Genomic DNA, 21,807 nt, shown 5'->3' on the forward strand with positions numbered 1-21,807 from the left:
GTTAACCAAATGAAATATACATTTTAATGCTATAAAAGTGTGCACATCGAGAGAAATAAACAGCAGATGTTCATGTTAACAACTTCTTTAACTTTAGCAAACGCTGCTAATACACACGTACATTTGTTAATAAAGTTAATAAAAGGAAAACATGCATGTTTTAATGCTAGTGAATAAAAAGGAAACGATCCACTCGCATGTCTCTGCTCATGACGGTCTCGGGCCGATGACGTCACTTCCAGGGAGGCATGTTGTACTAGTGATGGAAGTTCGGATCATTTTACCGACTCGGACCTTTGAGTCTTGTTCAGCAAAATGAACGAATCACTCCCCGAGACGACTCGTTCTTCCCGAGTCACATTAAAGATTCGTTCAAGGTGAACGAATCGTCCAGGAACGACACATCACTAGCACAGAGTGACTCCACCCATATATGACTTTCTGCTCTCGTGAAGCAACATGGCGTTTTGAAATTTTGTTCAAGATGTTCTTAAAGGTAGGCTAAACATTTGACATATAATACATATACACTGTAAATGTGAGATTCAGCGCTAAAACATGGGTTTATATTTATTCTGAATGAAATTATTGTTGGAATGAGCTGCACTTGTTAGTTTCACTTTCGTTTTTGTAACAGAACTGTATCAGAAACAAATATCTGCGTTCAGTGTTGAGAAGCAGAGATATCTGATGCCATGCAGTGTTCAGTTCATGTTTAGTTCTCTGTCTGTACATGTACTCGAGATGGTGGAGAATAATCAGTGTTGTATAGTCGGGCTGTAGCTGGGGCCTTGTTTGTGTAACAACGACACACATTATCATGTTTCAGTCTAGTCATCCTCCATTCAGCGTTCAAACTGTGTGTCGTGTTCAGTTCTGAAAGACAAGAAAATGAAACTCTCTGAAGATGATTCAGTCTTTCTCTTCCTCTTATCAGAGCTGAGGAGATTACTTGAGAATTGTAGTCCATTACTGATTCCAAATTACATGACCAAAAACCCCCCCGACCTGCTCGCCTCTCCTCAGAAGACTCTGCTGTTGGTTATTATTGGCAGGGTTTTGTGTTTGAATAAAGATCTGGCGCCACATGCAGGACGCTCCGCGGATTTTACCTTTATTATTTTCTTCTTTTAGCACTGCTCACAAATCACCTGAAGATCCTTTGACACAGCATGAAACAGATCAAGATGAACGAAAGAGCAAACAACCACCACAACTGAGCTATAACATATAAATAACTTAATCAGCCGATCCACATAAAAAATAGACAATAATTAAATCTGATGAACTGAATTATAAATTACTACAAACCCGATTCCAAAAAAGTTGGGACACTGTACAAATTGTGAATAAAAACAGAATGCAATGATGTGGAAGTTTCAAATTTCAATATTTTATTCAGAATACAACATAGATGACATATCAAATGTTTAAACTGAGAAAATGTATCATTTTAAGGGGAAAATAAGTTGATTTTAAATTTCATGGCTTCAACACATCTCAAAAAAGTTGGGACAAGGCCATGTTTACCACTGTGTGGCATCCCCTCTTCTTTTTATAACAGTCTGCAAACATCTGGGGACTGAGGAGACAAGATGCTCAAGTTTAGGAATAGGAATGTTGTCCCATTCTTGTCTAATACAGGCTTCTAGTTGCTCAACTGTCTTAGGTATTCTTTGTCACATCTTCCTCTTTATGATGCACCAAATGTTTTCTATGGGTAAAAGATCTGGACTGCAGGCTGGCCATTTCAGTACCCGGATCCTTCTTCTACGCAGCCATGATGTTGTAATTGATGCAGTATGTGGTCTGGCATTGTCATGTTGGAAAATGCAAGGTCTTCCCTGAAAGAGACGACGTCTGGATGGGAGCATATGTTGTTCTAGAACTTGGATATCCCTTTCAGCATTGATGGTGCCTTTCCAGATGTGTAAGCTGCCCATGCCACACGCACTCATGCAACCCCATACCATCAGAGATGCATGCTTCTGAACTGAGCGCTGATAACAACTTGGGTTGTCCTTGTCCTCTTTAGTCCGGATGAAATGGCGTCCCAGTTTTCCAAAAACAACTTCAAATTTTGATTCGTCTGACCCCAGAACAGTTTTCCACTTTGCCACAGTCCATTTTAAATGAGCCTTGGCCCAGAGAAAACACCTGCGCTTCTGGATCATGTTTAGATATGGCTTCTTTTTTTTGACCTATAGAGTTTTAGTCAGCAACAGCGAATGGCACGGTGGATTGTGTTCACCGACAATGTTTTCTGGAAGTATTCCTGAGCCCATGTTGTGATTTCCATTACAGTAGCATTCCTGTATGTGATGCAGTGCTGTCTAAGGGGCCGAAGATCACGGGCATCCAGTATGGTTTTCCGGCCTTGACCCTTACGCACAGAGATTGTTCTAGATTCTCTGAATCTTTGGATGATATTATGCACTGTAGATGATGATAACTTCAAACTTTTTGCAATTTTTCTCTGAGAAACTCCTTTCTGATATTGCTCCACTATTTTTCGCCGCAGCATTGGGGGAATTGGTGATCCTCTGCCCATCTTGACTTCTGAGAGACACTGCCACTCTGAGAGGTTCTTTTTATACCCAATCATGTTGCCAGTTGACCTAATAAGTTGCAAATTGGTCCTCCAGCTGTTCCTTATATGTACATTTAACTTTTCCGGCCTCTTATTGCTACCTGTCCTAACTTTTTTGGAATGTGTATCTCTCATGAAATCCAAAATGAGCCAATATTTGGCATGACATTTCAAAATGTCTCACTTTCAACATTTGATATGTTATCTATATTCTATTGTGAATAAAATATACGATTATGAGATTTGTAAATTATTCCATTCCTTTTTTACTCACAATTTGTACAGTGTCCCAACTTTTTTGGAATCGGGTTTGTACTATAAATGAACTAAATTATAAATTATTTATCTTCCACTAAACTTTGGACTGAGTGTGTTTTATTGTCTGTTGACATACAGCTAAGCTCACATGATTCTGGAGTTAGTGTCAATCTGCTGATGGAGTCTGTCTCATTACACTCTGAAAAATCATTTATAATCATCCTGATTCACTTCAAGTGTGGAAGATTCAATTAAAACAGCTACAATACAGAAACATGTCGATGGGCATAACACACATTTCTGCTGCATCAGGACAGATTCGTGTGACCCCTTTAATGAAAGTTTACAATAATTACCAGGTAGATCGTGACCGTAAGGAGTGTATTTAATGTGTTTAACCTAAAAAGAGACACAGAGAAGTTCACACAGAAATGAAACTCATGACTTTCACTGTGTGAACCAAAAACCCCTGAGATGTTCTTTAAAATATCTGCTTTTGTGATTCAGATGAAAGAAAGTCAAACAGGTTTGAATGGAGATTTTGGGTGAGCTGTCTCTTTAAAGATCATAATCTGTCCATCATAAACATAATGCTGAGAGTTTAATGAAGTGTTTCTCTCACCTCTGAATATAGTCTCGGTTCTAAGCTGCAGTGAAAGAGAGAAGCATTTATATCGTTTATGAATGTTTCATTGATTAACGCAGTATAAGTTCACTGTGTTTATGTAGGCTATAAATAAACATCATTTATGTATTTAATTATATATAAATAATAGAATAATTATAATAATTACATATAATCATCAGTTTTTTCATTTAGGGTCACATTTCTGATCATTTCTTGATCTTTAAAAAATGTGCAGTTTGAGATTATACTCTCTTTACAGATGCTGTTTCTTCTTATTGTTTTTTTACTTTTTCCTTTTCTTTTTTTTCATTTTTCATGATGCCTTTCCATTGAATCAGAACTGGTTTATCTAGATGAGCTGCAGATTGAATTTTCTTCGAGGAAGAAAGCACTGCAGGTTTAATGGTACTGCCTTCATTGCAGCAGATCACTTTCACTTTGACGACGGAGAGAGATGAACTGAACTTCAGCTGAACATGGAGCTGCTTATGATCCTTTTAGTGACTGTAATTCCAGTTATATCTGACGGTAAGCACATGTGTTTATTTCTCTTTAAGTTAGTTCTGAAGGAAAGGCACATAGTTAATTATGTCCTGTTTAAATCTCTGCAAACTTACAGGATCAGTTAAAGTTTTGGACACATTTGACTGAATTTATTTTGCTCGTGATTGTAAAAATATTTTTTGCTGTAGAGGCTTCTGCTTAAATGTTTGCAATGAGATTGTGCCTACACAATGAGATGAATGTGCCTATGTTAATCAAAGTGTAATTATTTGTATTAATCATCCTCATGTGTTCTCCTTCAGTAGAGTGTAAATCAGTGCATGTGTTATGAATACATGTTAAGAGCACCTTTACATGAATCTCTCCTGCTTCACTCGTCATCTTCAGCATGATTTTGCTTCATGTCTTAAGTGTTCAGCAGTTTTGATTTACTTGAGATGATGATGATGATGATTCTGAAAGCTTTTATTCAGATTTATTTTTTCTCGTTATATATTTTTGTGTATATGTGTTTCTAATCATAAAGCAGATTTTGGTGATTTCTGTTCTTTGCAGTTCTCATAGTCTGCAAATAAGTGAAGCTGGTAGTTTTTATTTATTTTTTTATACACAGTGTAGTCTCCATATATTTAAATATTTAATTTAAGTGAACGTGATTGTAACTGAAGGCGAAGACAGATTGTGTTTTCATTTGAAATTCATTCGAGTTCATTTATCCAGCACTTCCTTTAGAGATACTTTTAATTTTTTTCAAAAGTGATGTTTTTCCAAATTAATCAGAACCAGTCTGCATTAGTTGCAGTTTCTCTGTAAACTTGAACAGCTTTCAACCAGATGCACCAGAATGATCTCTTATTAAACTTCAGTTTGACTTTGACGATTATTTATCATAACTGAACATGGGCCTGTATGTGTTTATATTTGTGTTATTCTAATGATAATTGTGTTATTCTAATAATATTAAATGGTTTGTACTTTCTTTATTTCTCTTTAATCTAAAGTTGGTGAAATAAGCACACACAATTAACAAAATGAAAAGGCACAAACATGTATTTCTTTTTGCACCTAAACTTTTCATGAAGAATATTTCTGTGGATGATCTGCAGTAGAGAGTAAAGGAAAAGCAGTGTTTAAATGCTTCCCATGATGCACCTCTTGAAGCTGAAGGTCCAGAGAGAGCAGAGCTGAATTCTAGACAAAAAAACAAGCTCAAAGATTTGATTAACTTTGGTTTGGTAACATTCATGTCAGATATTGTCATGTTGTCATTTTTATCAGGTCATGTTATCTGCTTACCTGATTTGACCCAGCGTTTACAACCTGTTTTTTTCTATAACAATAGAAGTGAAAGAATTTCTGTCAATGATTAATAAACACTGTTTGCTTGTGAAGTGCAAAAGCAAAAAACAGAACTGAATCTGACACAGATAATCACAGGCACTTGTGAACTTTATTTAAATCCCTCTGCTGGGAGGTTAATGTAAAGTTGTTAGTGAATGAGACCCTTCTGAGATAATAGATGACAGCGTGTAGTCAAGCCCAGTGGCAGCTCTTCAATAAGGGACTCCTCCCTGAGCCACACACACACAATATTTGTTATTATTATATATTATATACATTGATATTTGCATGATGTATGATAGAGAATCATCTGTGCTCCTCCTATATGACCCCTCTGCCTGTCCTCATGTGTAAAGTTCAGCTCTGGCTCAAGTGTGTGTCTCTGGAGGACAGGGAAAGTTTTTACAATTCATCACGAAAGCTGCCTGTGTCCACATAAAGGAAGATTAAATGCAAATCCAGCATAGACCATATCTGTGTCTGTATCTGTGTAAGACCAATTCCCTTCTATCACTGTAAAAATGGTGATATTGTTATTAAACATAATTAAGTGGAAAGCATCCCTGGATCTTGGATGGCTTACTGATGTCATCACCACTGTGAGTTTGGTCTGGTTTTATACTGTATCAATAATCAAAATAACCAAATCCAGGATAAAAGAAGACAAAAATACATAGATATTTCTTTAATGATATTTAAGACTGAATGAGATCAGTGGATCACATCAGTAGATCACCATCAACACCTGATCATAATTTCTCCTGCTGTTTCTTGATATTACAAAAGTGTCTTATTAATACAAAGTTGCTGCAGCCAGAGAAAAGCTAACATTCGAAAGTCAAGGGTCAAGAGCCCAACAAAAGCTAAACACTAATCCCCTTAATGATAAGTAAATATATATACAGTATATATATGTTCAATAAATCATCATCTGATCCTCTGTAAACTCTCAGTAAGAACTATAATGTAAATGTATTTGCTCTGCGCTGTCCAGTGTATCATGCAGCTTTGCCACACAGATTTTACAACCGCACAACTAAATAAAATGAGTGGCGGGGCAGAAGTAGACTATGAGGTAATGAGGGTGCTCTGTCGATGTACACTACCATTCAAAAGATTGGGATCAGAAAGATTTTTCATATTTTTTACTTAAGTTTTCTTGTGCTCATAAAGGCTGTATTCATTTGACCAAAAATGCAGAAAATATTTTGTGAAATATTATCGGAATTTAAAATAACAGTTTCTATTTTAATATGCGTTAAAATATAATTTTATTTCTGTGATGCGCAGCTGTATTTTCAGCTAAGAGGGCTCTTAGTTCTAACATTGTTAGCTTGGCATTGAAAATGGTCAACATGAGTCTGAAACGTTTGCCTTGTTTTTTTAAGTAAATTGCTTATGCTGCTTTCATCTCGCTTGTGACTTTTTGATTTTTGAATGTGTGCAGACTTTTTTTCAAGTATTTTAATGTATCTACTCTTTCATTGGCTGTGGGTCTGTTATGACTCCACCTCCTGAACTTTCCCGTGCCCTGTATCTGCTCTCTCATTGGCTGTAGGTCCATGACTCCACCTCCTGAACTTTCTCATGTCCTGTATCTGCTCTCTCATTGGCTGTAGGTCTATGACTCCACCTCCTGAACTTTCTCATGTCCTGTATCTGCTCTCTTATTGGTTGTAGGTTTATGACTCCACCCCCTGAACATTTCCTTTGCCCCTGTATCTCTCATTGGCTGTAGGTCGTCACCGATGTTATTTCCAGTCAAAACACATTTCACACTGCAGGACTCTGATTCTCAGACAGATACAGACATGTAGCATGCTAAATATCTCATGGGCATTGGTGACGAATCGGAGCTTTTCTTAAGGCGGGAGTACATGGTGCAATTTTTGCTGTCATACGAGCTCGCAGGTGATTTTTCTCTCTAAGGAGATCATCACAGATGCTCGCATAGTCACGGCTTGTACCATGTGAGAAGAATTACCGCCTGATCCGAGAACGTTATGAGCACCTCCCATCCTCCCGATAATTTTCAAACATGTCAAAAACAAATTGGACGTTGTCAGTTTAAATTCATGGCATATGTGTAGTTGAAAGAGATGATTTGGCAATCCATCTGAAGTTGACCAATCAGAAGATGACAAAAAACACATATTATTAAAGAGTCTATATAGTAATTTCAGTTTAATTATACAGCTCTATTTGTATTTGTCATTCTGAATTGTGCAAAATTTTCCATTCAGCTTTATGAATGAATATGCCTGTTGTATTTCCAGCAAAAACGAGCAGAAATTCAGAAACAGCCTACTCGCCTCGAGTTATGAAGAACAGAAAGTGCATGCTTTTCTCTGTTATTCACCCATTCTCTTTGCCATGCCCTTCATCTTCCTTTCTTTTTTTTTGACATCACAAGCCATCACAAGATTTTTCCTCAATTTACTACCATGGCATATCGGCTATATAAGGAAAAAGACCGGTATAACAAACCAATGGTTTATTGATTAACTCTGTGAAGGCACTGAGCTGTATAATGTCTGTTGCATAATCCTAGCACTGCTGTCTGCACTTTAATGCTAATCAAAGAACAAAAGACAAAAGATCGCAAACTATTCTTGACTAAATAACTTTTGTAACTTTCATAAGTGTAGCCGACCTCATCTGAATGATGACCAAATCTTTACTGATGTTTTATTAATTAGGGGCCAAGCACAGATTGTATCCGTTGGCGTTATTATTCTTCTTCTTCCGTTTCTTCTGCCGAAAGTCTATGGCAGCCCATAGAACCGCTTGCGGGAAAGTTGTGAAATTTGGCAAACTGATAGAGGACAGTCTCAACATTAACCATAGCAAATTTGAAGTCTCTAACTCCAACTCTCTAGCGCCACCACTTATCCAAATTTTGTCGTATGAACCCCAAAATTAAAAAATCACAAGGTTTAGTTTTTTTGCTATTTTCAATTGTTCGAAAAACCTACTTTTTCGAACTCGTCCTAGACGGTTAGTCCGATTTTCACGAAAATTGGCTCACATCATCTTCAGACCATGCCGGCAAAAAGTTATGGAATTCAAGTTGATTCGTCCAACCGTTCTCGAATGACACATGAACAAATTTGACAAAAAGCATGCAAAAATGCTTGTGAGGCTATAACTCCACAACGGTTTGGCGTATTGAGACCAAACTTGGTGTGTGTTATAACAAGCATGACCTGAGACTACCTGCAGTGTTTCGACGCAGTGCCACCTAGTGGTCAGGAGATATGAAAAATGCATATTTTTGCTTATAACTTCTGAATGGTTTGGCCAAAAATCACAAAACTGGTCTCTTTGTATTCGGTGGGTCATGTCGAGTCGAATGATATCCAATTTTCCTGTGTCAGCCATTTAAGGTGTCGGCCATTTTGAATTATGTTCTAAAATGCTGTATTTTTTGAATGCATTATCATATCATTATGAAAATAATTACAAAAATATTCGGCTCCATGACCTGAAGGTACTCAAAAAGTTTGGTGGCAGCGCCACCTTGTGGTCAAAAGTTATAATTAGATATCTAAAAAATGGCAATAACTTTTGAATAAATTAGACTATTAAAAAGAAAATGGTCTCCCTATATTCTTTGGGTCATGCCGAGAACATCGATACCAATTATGCCAAAATTGGCCATACTTCCTGTCCGCCATTTTGATTGATGTTGAAAACGTACTTTTTCGAACTCCTCCTAGACCGTTAGTCCGATTTTCACCAAATTTGACTCGGATCATCTTCAGACCAAGCTGACAAGAAGTTATGGATTTCGTGTTGATATACGAAACGGTTTTCGTTTAGCGCATCAACGAATTTGTTTGAAGATGCCAAAATACATCTGAGGCTGTATCTCTGTAAAGCTTTGACATATTTGCACCAAACTTTGTATGCGCCATTGTCATATCACACTGACCACGCCACATCAATTTGGTAACAGCGCCACCTATTGGTCAAGAGTAATAAACCATTCATTAACCATTAATAATTACATATATAAAAATGCTAATAACTTTTTATTGCATAAGCCTATTGCAATGAAACTGGAATCAAAATAGTCCTTGGTTTATGCCGACAACATAGATACCAAATATGCCAGAGTACGCTGAACTTCCTTTCCGCCATTTTGATTTATGTTGAAAACCTACTTTTTCGAACTCCTCATCAACCGTTGGTCCAATTTTCACCAAAATCGAGATAGATGATCTTCAGACTGTGCTGACAAAATGTTATGGATTTTGTGTTGATAAAAACCGTTTTTGCATACCACAGCAACAAATTTCAGGCATGATGCCAAAATGACACTTCAGCCTGTATCTCTGCAATGCTTTGGTATACTGACACCAAACTTTGTGTGTGCCATTGTCACCTCACATAGAACACACCAAAATGATTTGATTACAGCGCCACCTGTTGGTCAAAAGTGATGAGCCATTTAATCATAATACTACTGCTTGTATTTATGTTTTCTCTGCCATTTCAATTACAATCATCCTAAAATTGCTGTAATTGCTCATTGTTGCATTTGGTGTGATGCTCCATGCCATGCTTAGCTTCTCAATTTGCCAGTGGAGTGCTTGGCCCCTTAATTGCTGCTTGCAGCTATACATTTTTTTTTGCGTCATTTTTCACTCCAAAAAATAAAATAAAAAAAAATCACCATAAGAGCTAAACAAAACACAGCACAAGAAGTGCACATTAAATTCTCTCTCTCAGTTGCATTATCATCAACATACAGCGAATTACACAAAACACTTATTACAACTAACAGTAAACAAATATATACAGACCTCAGCCTTTTTGGGGGGTGCTTAATAAAACAAACTTTAAATCCGAAGAACTGCATGCTTTCATTACCCATATAGCTCCGTAGTCTAGAAAACACGTCAAAATAAGAGTCCCGCCCTAGTAAAGGAGATCTCATACATATTTAAACTTACAAACAATATTAAAATGTATAAAAAAAAAAAAAAAAAAAAAAATTAGAAGATTAATCATAATAAAGTCTGTTACAATAAAGAAGGATTAATATGTATTTAATTTATATAGTGAAGTGTTATTTTACATTTGTTTGCTTTATTTCTGTACCTGACAAACTGTTAAACCTACCCAAAAAGCACTGTTTATTTAATATGTATCTTTGTTCTGATGTATTTATGTAGGCCTGCTGAATGTTAAATGGATCCAATCCATGTTCATTAGAAATTATCTGATGATGCAGCAATAAAACTGCTAGTATAATTTAATGCAGGTGTTTTTGAATTTTGCTGATTTAAAACATGATCAAAATGCTATCTATTTTAATGCCAAAGTTTCAAATAAGAGAGGAAGTGACAAATATTGGCATCGGAATCGGCCAATAAGTGATTGTTAAAATCGGTATAGTATCGGCCCCAAAAAATCCTATCGGTCCATCCCTAATATATATATATATGAAACCCCACGGTACGCTACTGCGATTTGGAACCAAACTCTTCACATTTATATATGAAGAGTTTGGTTCCAAAACGCAGAAGCGTACCGTGGGGTTTCAGTCAGGACCTATAGTAAGCAACTGTAAACTACATACCCTATCTTACACATCTATCTTACACATCTCTGTAACAGCTAATGAAGCCATATGCATATAATTTGCATATTATGCCACACACAGGCTCTCAACAACAATGACAGCTGATCAACAATTTCAACAGAAGACTAGATGGGGATGGGTTAAATTCAGAGTAAATTTCCCTACATGGACCAGTAAAAGTAATCCACCAATACACGATTCACTATAAACATTCACGTCACTCTAAAATGATGACGCGCCCACAGCAGCAGAACTGTACAAATGCTGGACATCCACACACCGCGCCACAGCATTATCAACCATCACATACACCTCCATAACAATGTGCATGATTCAATACTCATCAAATCATAAAGCACTCACCTGTCACTTGTAAATAAAGTCTGTGCGTCTGTCATTCCATGTCCCTTTACTCGTATTAAAAAAAAAAAAACATTTCCAAATAACTTGTTGTGCTCAGTGCTAGCTGTTAGCCACTCATAGATGCAATCTTTAAAAATGGCGCACAAAACCGCAAATTCAGTTTGAGTAGTTTATCCTTCAGTTATTACTCTTTTGTCTGCAAAAGAGCGTCTTGAAAAAGGCAGATCGGCAATGTGATCTGGTGTAGAGGCGCCGGCGACAGCGGCTTAGAAATTCCCAACTAAAAGCTGGGCACAGTGTTGCCAAATTGGGCTACTTTAACAATGTTGCCGCAAGTTGTTTTTCATATCTGCTGGTTGAAGCGACCTCATTGACGTGATATTTATCCCCTGGAATGTAAATTTTACCAGGAGAACCCCGCCAAAAATGTGTAATTAACTCCTGGAACGCGATTTTTAACGGGGGACATCTCGAAATGCCATTGGGTGGGTTTTGTCGAGAAAACCTGGCAACCCTAGCTGGAGGAAACACTGGGCACGTTGCTGGCCCCAGAGGGCGTGCTGTCATGGAACATCTAAATTTGATTGGCTGATGATTCTGTCACTAATGCTCGTTACAAATCTGATTCGACGTCTTTGACGCCTCTGTAGTGCTGGCCCTGTTATTACAGTCTATGTGCTGGCCGCAGACTTTTTTTTAAAATGTAGGATATTCCAGTTCAACCTCAACGAAACTAATCATAGGCCATTTTGTGGACATTACACAAATGAAAATGAAACCTAAATAATAATAATAATAATAATAATAATAATAATAATAATAATAATAACATTTTTTACATAATTTTATTTTTTATAGCGCAAGCAGAGAAGGCCCTGCTGACCCTGACGGCCCACCACTGCCAAAACGCGATAAACGCCATTTAAAAAAAAAAAAAATTGGTTTCCGCCAAAATCAGTATTGTATCTGGTCGGTATTGAAAAGTCCACTTTTAATTTTAAACAAAATGCTATATCCGCTGAGTTATTCTGTCATGTTTTCTCCCTTTTTTTTTCAAACCGCGACAAACGCCAATCTCCTTTCTTTGTAGAATGCGATATATCCCCTCAACCAATCACAGCGCACCATTCCACGCACTCTAGACAGTAATAGCGGCGCTCTGAATACACCCGACATCCTAGTTTTCCACATCTACTTTGTACTTTGTGATCAACAAACAAGGGCTGCATGATAAATCGCATGTGATTGTCATGCGCATCTCGTCAGTAAAGCCGGTTCTGTGATAAATCTCCATCGCGTGCTTTCAGATGGAGCGGCATTTAATACACAGAGCCATACATTTCTGACGAGTTATGCAATATAGCGTTCATAATCGCAGACAAGTCGCATTCGATTATGAATGCGATATTGCGTAGCTTGTCAGTGTTAGTGTTTTTATTAATGCCATTAATGTTTTTGTTAATACGGCATATAGCACTAGTCACTAAATGAATGTAACATGGCAAAGATGAATGCAGTTTTGGTAGCTAGTTGAAGGTAAGGGAAATATAATTTTGGAATTTCTATGGTTTAATGTGATTTTGTTGTTTATGTATGTTAATGGTGAAATTTTCTTTTATTGTTGTAATTAATTTATAGCATTAACAAGATGACCCATTAAATTCATTTTGGGAGCGATGACTGATTGAATGTATTTTTAGTCCGGTGTCTGTATATAAGATTAGTATTGAGTTCAGAGTTCAGTAAGTTCAGAGCCTGTCATATGTGGATCAACTTACTATGTTGTGTATTTTCAACAGTTTCAATATGAAAAATAACTTTCATATTGATTCAATGGAAAACAAACAAACAACAACCAAAAAGTGTAATGGATTTACTGCATTTTGGGAAAAAAATATAATAAAACTTTATAATAAATCTTTGAAAATCAAAATCTGGTTTTCTATCAGCTGTGACATATAAATCTGCATGTTTTTAATATTTTATCCAAGGGCATTTTTTTAACCATTAAGGCCTGGACACACCAAGCTGACTTCAAAGAAATAGCAGCGACGAAAGCTGACGGTGTTGTTGCCTCGCGTCGGCAGCGTCGGACCAAAAAGCTGCGTTCGAACACACCACACAGACTATAGCCGACAGGAAACTAACACATGCGTTCTGCGCCACCGACGTGAGCCCAACGAGAGCCGATGAGTGGAACGCACCAAACAAACTAGCCAAATCATTGCTGGCCATCAGCCCGACCGTCAGCTTGGTATTAACCTCATTAATACTTTCATTTTAAATTCTTACATTTGATGTATAAATTCAAATATAATAATGTGATTATCTGTACGTTATCAAATTAAATCATTTACACTGAAAAATACAACTGCACTAAATAATATTATGAGATTATTTTAAAATATTTTTGAATATACAAACAAGAAATGATGGTGGAGATTATACTTTTCAACGAAGTTAAAACGCCAGTATAGGTGCGAGCATTTAATGAGTGAGTCATTGAGTCGTTCATTCAAGCTATTTGTTCAAACGATTCATCAGATGTTTATGCATGGGCTAATGAAACATACGTAGCTATATCCACTATTCGCCACTTACTCTAAATGTAATACAATCAGAATAATACTTGCGTTTTAGTGTTTACATAGTTATTATTGGTTACTGATGTTTTGATTATGTTACTTGTCTGGCGTTAATGAAGCACTAATGCCCAGCTCCGGCCCCGGCCCAATTTAAACCCTGACTGCCACAAAGAATATTTCGTCCTCAGAATCCTTATTTTTATGAATGGTGTGAAATGTAATGCCTACATCAGAGTTTGTAAAATCGTAGTAAATTTGTGTTGTCTGTGACTGCCTCCGAACGTTTTTCTGATAAACTCAAGCGTGACATATGCGAGGCCTTACGACGTTCTGACCATCACCTTTAGGCTGCGTGTCCACCAAAGTGTTTTTTGCCAGCTGAAAAAAACTTTCTTGTCTACTTTTCTACTTTCTTGTCAACTCCAACAGACAACAGTTGTTCCCCAATTTGATGTATACGATCCATTGCTTAAAATATAAACGTTGTGGTTAATTTTTTTTTCTTTATTTCTTCATATCTTGATATTGTGTCATTTAATATGTTTGAATAACTGATTGTTTTTTTCTTTAGCATATTGATCAGTTGTGGGGTGGTTGTTTTTTTGACAAAATATGCTATAAAATGACAAAAAAAAATGTGCATGAGATAAAATAGGGATGCAAATGTTGACAGCTAAAAATGTGATTATCAGTTTTGACTACAAAACTATCTGTATTTCACTTTTCTCTTTCTCTTTCTGTGTGTAAAACCTTGTTTTCAGGGTTGAGTGTGCGCGGTCCGTCTGCTCCTCTGGTGGCTCCTCTGGGATCTTCAGTGGTTTTGCTCTGTTCTGTTGATGAACCTTACCAGTGGAGGGTCTGGAGGTGGAGTGGAGAAGACCAGACTCAGAGACTCTGGTTCATCTGTATCAGGATGGAGCGAGTCAAACAGAAGCCCAGCAGCAGGATTATCAGGACAGAGCTCATTTCTTCACTGAAGAGATTCAACATGGAAACTTCTCCCTCCGTCTGGACGATCTGAGAGCTGAAGATGAGGGACAATACACATGTACAGTTCACGGTCAGCAGGATTCTGGAGAAACTGTGGTTGAGATAAAAGATGTTGGTGAGTAAAACCCAATTAGTTGTAGTAGAAAGTTAATCTAGTATGTCATGAGAATATTTGATGCTCATATTTCAGTTTTATTTGTATTCTTTCAGTACGTTTGCTAGTATCGGGCTCAGATGAGTCCATATCTGCGTCTGTTGGTGAAGACGTCACTCTGAGCTGCTCTGTAGACTCTCACATCACACCTGAACACTTTGACGTTACATGGAAGAAAACAGATGAAAATATTCAGGTTCTGCTCTTCCAAGATAATAAAACTTTACCAGACTCATCAGATGAGCGATACAGAGACAGAGTTGAGCTCTTCACTGCTGAAATCCCCAAAGGAAACTTCTCTCTCAGACTGAAGAGCGTCAGAACTGAGGATAAAGGAGTTTATATGTGTGAGGTGTTTGCTGGAGGACTTTCAGCCAATACAACTGTAGAACTGGAGCGACTGGGTGAGGCCTAATGGATAAATACACACATACATAATAACTGGGACCTAAAGGAACAAATTACTTTTTGTTGTTTAGTCATGTCTAGTTTACAGTACTTTGAAACTGATTAACTATCAGATATTCCTATAACTAATTTATGTCTGAATGATTATTCCTGGATCTGATAGTAAATGCTAAATCACCTTAAATGCAGGATTGTTGTGCTACAGAGGTGTGTGTGTGTGTGTGTGTGTGTGTGTGTGTGTGTGTGTGTGTGTGTGGCATATATGGTTAATGAGGAATGTGTATGAAGACATGGGTTGTACAATATAAACATGGTTTATGAGGACACTTCCTGTGAGAGGGGTAGGGTAAGGGGAAAGGAAACACAGTTTTTACGGTCTAAAAACCATTACGTGTATGGAGAGTCCCTGTAAGCCACATATACCAGCGTGTGTGTATGTGTTTGTACTTGTTTAAATATACTTGTGAGGGCCAAATGTCCTCACTTATATTGTGAAATACTTTGACAACCCACTAGTGAGGACATTTTACTGGTCCTCACTGGTTTACAAAGGCTTATAAATCGGCCAAAACATGTTTTTGCTTAAATCTAGTGTTCTGCAGCTGTTTCTGTGAAGGGTAGGTTTAGGGGAAGGGGTTGCCTTAAAATTGATACAACTACATTTAAGACTTTTTAAGGGCCTGCAGGAACCCTGCAACATGCAAATGTCCCCACAAGGATAGTAATACTAGTAAACTTTGACATTTCTTGGTCCCCGTGAGGAAGCAAGCTTATAAATCTTACAGAATTATCTTTTTTGAAGATTTAACATAGCAGAAAGCTTTGTGTGAGGGCTGGGTTTTGGGGTAGGGTTAGGATAGAGCCGGGCTCCTACAACAAGAGTTTTTAAATCCTAACCGATTAGATCTTCCCCGTTAGATCTTCTCTTTGTCTGTTTTTGACACGTTATATGGGAGTCATGTTGTTGCCAACTTTCCACAAGCCATTCCTCCATCTTCACTGACCAACGGCAGCTTGTTTTGCAGTTGCACATCAGGTATTGTGAAAGTACTGACGTAATCATAGCCGTAATCATAAGATTCAATCTGTGAACACCTCACATTCCCAGATAATCTCTGCTGAACATCAGAACTGATCGAGGTCCTGGACAAGATTTTTCCTCAGATTGTCAGGAGGGATAAATCTGCCTAAAATTCATGTAGTCTGAGCCCAGCTTAAGGGGATAGAAAATACAGTTTATATACGGTGACCATACGTCCTCTTTTTCCTGGACACATCTTAGCCAGGATTTCTATATTGCCTAAAATATCCAGTCATTGTATGACATCAAAGTACTTAAAAGTAAGAGAGCAGGCGACTCCTTATGCTTTGAAATCGCTCTCGCAGTACTTTGATGTCAAACACTGATCAGTCTGCGCAGCGCTGCTTCAAGTCGAACACACATTTGTGTATTTTCATCACTTTGACAAGTCTCTGTAGAGCCCACCTGCCACGATTGGTTGATTATGTGTATTATACAATGCCTGCATGTTATTGGTCAAATCTTTTTTTAGGCAATATAGAAATCCTGGCCAGGACAAAGGAAAAAGAGGATGTATGGTCACCCTAGTTTATACAGTATAAAAACTATTACGCCTATGGAATGTCCTCATAAAACATGGTGTGTGTGTGTGTGTGTGTGTGTGTGTGTGTGTGTGTGTGTGTGTGTGTGTGTGTGTGTGTGTGTGTGTGTGATAGAAACCGAACATATTTGCACAAATAAACAATATTTAGTTTTTAGGGCAGTATAAAAGAAATCCCCATAACCCATGTATTCAGTGTAATGTCTGTGTTTTTCAGGTTTCTCTGTTTCACACATCATGGTGTTGATTCTCTGTGTTTCTGCGTCTGGATCTGCACTCCTGCTCTGCTGCCTGATCTACTGCAGAAATCAGAACGGTACACATATTCTTATTTACTGTAGCTCATTTGGGACTTGAAGATTGAGAGGAAATAGAGAAGAGTGCAGGCAATATGTGTTTATGATGTGTGAATATCAGTGGTTCACAGTGAGGCTTTTATCCAAAAGAGCCAGACTTTCACATGATCAAAATGATACAACATTAACAGACCAACACGCAATAAAGTTCATTTGAAGACTTTATTTAAAGATTGAAAACTTGTTTACAGATTTGAAAACAATCACAGAGAAAGAAATGAGTGTAAAATGGTGAAATGATCAAATCTAATGTCAGAAATGAAGGACATTGAGTTCTTAGTCTGAAAGGTGCAGATGAGTACTGATGCTTCTGTATAATCATAAAAACAAAACAGTATATAACATTGTGTTAAAGCATATCTTATTACTTACTACTAAACACCTTAAAACTCTTTTAAAATGATCTTTCTAAACATTGGTGGCACAAACACTGGCAAACCCAGAAATGAGTTCATCTTAATCAAACTCATGAAGTGATAGATGAGTCTTTTCTTGCGGATGAGGTGCATGTGAAGTGTGCCATCAGAGACAGACAGGACCTCATTATGCCTCTCCATCATGATGCTAACACACCACTCTTGCATGACTTCATAGATATTAATGCAGTTAAGCAACATTATTGCACAATAATTAATTTTCATGAGAAAAACCGTACTGAATTAATGCAGTGCAATTAATGCATTACCCCATAATCAGTGAAATTCAACATTCACACAAATCCAAAGTTACAAATTCACAAAAAAAAACAAAAACAAAGCAAGGCTTATTGATATGTATAGAAAATATGCTTGCCAGAATATGACAACTAGTTCAATGATTTTGCATTAAGTGACTTGTACGGTAAAGTAAAACCTAATGTTTTGGGTGAAAAGACTAATCAACAGAGAACCAGTATAATATAATTAGATTATTGATATCACTTGATAGCACTTGATAACATATGAAACAGCAGATAATTGTACGTTACCCCATAATCAGTGAAGTTCAACATTCACACAAATCCAAATTCACAAATAAACAAAACAAAGCAAGGCTTATTGATATGTATAGAAAATATGCTTGCCAGAATATGACAACTAGTTCAATGATTTTGCATTAAATGACTTGTACGGTAAAGTAAAACCTAAAGTTTTGGGTGAAAAGACTAATCAACAGAGAACCAGTATAACCAGTAGGACCCTTTAGAAAATTAGTCCAATACAAAAATAATAAGCAGTTTTGTGATGTTTGAGACAATTATATATTAAAATGCTTGTCAGTGACAAACCAAAGTCAAAACTTTTATTGTCATGCACTCAGAGTCCAGTAGAAAAACAAAACAAAAATATATATACATAAAATAAACAAATAATAAACAACCAAGAATAACATAACTATTAAGTTCTTCATGAAACAGCAACTTAAAGGCAACTTTCTTTCATGTAATAGAGGCTGAAGGACAAGTGACCATACATACATTTAACACATTTCAAAATAGAATTACAATACATAAGCAGCAAAGTTGTGTGCCGTTGAGAACTGAATTGATAATGCCTTTTAAAATCCAATTCAACACCTGAATATGAATCAGACTGAAATGATGGATGGAGTTCCCAGAATGCATTACCTGTGTTGAATTTCTTTGAATTTAACACAATTCCTATTTAAGTATATATCTGATCTTGTGATCAGGGCTGCAGCTGATGACGGGTGATTGTAGTTCTGAGGGAAACTAGACTTAGCTACAGTTTCTAATACAGCTGAAGGAGCAGCTGTTATTATCCTCTGCAGTGTTGCTGAAATTAAACAATTATAGAATGATTAACAACAACTTTGACTCCAAACACTGCTCTGTGTACTGTACTTATGTTTCATTTTTTCTTAATATTACAGTATGTGTGTATTTATGTACATCATGTTTTTCACCTTCAAGATATTTCACAGTACTAACAAACTCTTTCCATTTTCAGGGTTCACTGTGACATATTCTCAAAACACACGTGTTCGTCTGGGATCTTCAGTGGTTCTGAAGTTTTATAGAGTTAAACCTTTACAAACGGAGGATCTGAAGGTGGAGTGGAGAAGAAAAGACACTAAGACTCTGGTTCATCTGTATCAGGATGGTGAGAGTCAAGCGCAGCAGGATTATCAGGACAGAGCTCATTTCTTCACTGATCAGATTCAGCAGGGAAACTTCTCCCTCCGGCTGGACAAACTGAAAAAAGATGATGCTGGGGAATACACATGTAGAGTTCACAGCAAACAGAGATCTGTGTTTTCAACTCAGTTTACTTTAGAAAAGGGTAGGTGAATAGATAAATAAATGTATGCCGTTTTAACCATTATATTAGTATAAAATTAGTCTTTATAGACTTTGCCATGAAGCATGTTCAGTCATAAACTGTCAGAGTTTGTTATGCTGTGCTGTGGCACTTAAAGCACTATTAAAATGTTTTCATCACATGAACTATGAACGTGTTCCACTAAAGTTTGACAAATACTACATGACTCAATATTTCTTGAGTCTTGTTTTCAACACCAAACCTAATTGTTTAAACATATGCTCTTTGTGTCTGCTGTGCATTAGCTGGTGTGATAGTTCAGTTTAAAAGAACAACAAAAACAGAAGACATTTCTATTATCAGCACATGCCACTAAAATATCATTGATAATAGCTTAAAAACAAATAATTGAATATAGTTTTAATAATTAAACAATAATAGAACATTTAACCCTGTTACATCTTAAAGCTTTAGTTAATTTTGACTGAAATGTTGTTATTGTTCTTCTTTCTCCCTAGATTTCCTGTATTTAAATGGTAAGTGAACTGATAAAACAGTAAAGAACACTGAGCCTAATCAATACATGATTTTCCTCAGGTTGATTATTTATGGTATCAAATTTGAATGATCATAACTAGTCAATGTGATTCCAGTCCTGAATATAACTGAGATGTTGTAATGCACCACTGATCTGCTCCTACATCACCTGATGAAACTCTTCAGTCTGAAAGTGGAGGATCTCCTCTGAACTGAAGTCTGAACATGTTTTCCTGGATGGGATTGTACATGTTTATTCACCTCTAATATGATCTTATCCTGCGTTAGAGATGTGTGTTTACGTATGTGTATGAAGACAGTTACTGGCCTCCAAGAACAACACGTCTAAAGTTTGCCAAAGACCTTGTGAATGATTCAGGTTTAAATGAGAAACCTTACATGTGTTGAAAACAAAGCAAAACACTGACCTGTCAATCACAGTGCTGTCAGTTTAATGGCTTGGTGCTGCTTGATTAACTGGGCTCTGTATATAACTGTATATAACTGTATATACATATATATGTAGTAACAGGATGAGGTCTGATATCAAAGTAGATCTTTTAAGTTTTAATATAAAAAAAAACTTTCAATGACTGGCAACAATAGCTACCAAACAAAAACCTTTAAATTAATGTAAAATACCCTAATTTAAGTAAAATGCAAAAACGTTTACATACATTTTCTTTATATGTTTTACAGAAAAAAAAACTGTTATTTTTCAGATATTGATTGAAGTATTAATATCAAATACCTTTACCATAAAATATAAATATCTTACAGTTGAGCATTAGCTAGCAATAGCACACACGCATGAACTAATGTATATACAGTATAGACATCACTGCATCAGCATCTACACAGTTACGTCTTGTAAATAAAGCAGCATGCAGCATATTATCAGTGTTTTTCAGTCCATGCTCATCTGAAGCATCTGCTCTTCAGCACAGTGTTAACACACAAACCCTTCAAATCCCAACAGAACAGAGCATTAAACAGATTGTTTATTGTTCAGAGTCCATCAGTTTATTCTGTTTGCTGACTCTGGGTCTCTGTACATCAGAATATCATAACACTTCAGGTTCTCCAGCAGTAGTAGTGCATTAGTGCTTTTTCAGTGGCGCTGGTTCTGGAAGCATTTTCCCATTCTTTGTTCCCATAGTGATTCAAAAAAGAGATGTTATAAACAGTGAACCAAGCCAACTATGAGGTGAATTACAACATACACTTTAATTAGAAGCATAATAATAGTAATAGTAATAATAAAATATAAAGGTACAAGACTATGCCCTTACTGAGGGAAAGAACTACAATCCCATGAAGCATTGCGAAAGACAATTGAATAAAAATTGAGAAATATAAAACTATTCATTTAAAGTGGTTGATTGTATCTATAGAAACAATATATTAAGTGTAATCTGTGGTGCTTCATGTGAGTGTGCGGAGCTAAAGGTCTCTTTTGGCACTTTGTTCACTGTGACTTGTGTAATTTTCTGTACAGCATCATTGCTACTGTAGTTTTTAACCATGAATTCAGCTACTGAACACAGTTATTGAAAATAAATAATTAGAATTATAGAATTAGAATTAGAAAAGCATATACAATCAATGAACAACATCAGA

The 21,807-nt window shown here is 36.6% G+C and overlaps 3 protein-coding genes across 5 annotated transcripts in view; 2 read left to right on the top strand and 1 right to left on the bottom strand.

The window, feature by feature from the left end:
- Positions 1 to 21,807, bottom strand: part of LOC109070911 — a 172,745-nt gene that overhangs the window by 100,570 nt on the left and 50,368 nt on the right. The gene's annotated exons all lie outside the window — the stretch shown is intronic.
- Positions 1 to 21,807, top strand: part of LOC122136711 — a 102,158-nt gene that overhangs the window by 51,326 nt on the left and 29,025 nt on the right. The gene's annotated exons all lie outside the window — the stretch shown is intronic.
- Positions 376 to 19,876, top strand: LOC122136725 (butyrophilin-like protein 2). The gene is given in 7 exon segments (XM_042721233.1): positions 376 to 496; positions 3,815 to 4,004; positions 14,621 to 14,698; positions 14,701 to 14,964; positions 15,060 to 15,407; positions 17,251 to 17,349; positions 19,339 to 19,876. Coding segments are annotated over 6 exon segments (1,182 nt in total). The 5' UTR covers positions 376 to 496; positions 3,815 to 3,952; the 3' UTR covers positions 19,680 to 19,876.

The sequence above is a fragment of the Cyprinus carpio genome, chromosome B3 (assembly GCF_018340385.1).
Source record: "Cyprinus carpio isolate SPL01 chromosome B3, ASM1834038v1, whole genome shotgun sequence".
Taxonomy (NCBI): domain Eukaryota; kingdom Metazoa; phylum Chordata; class Actinopteri; order Cypriniformes; family Cyprinidae; genus Cyprinus; species Cyprinus carpio.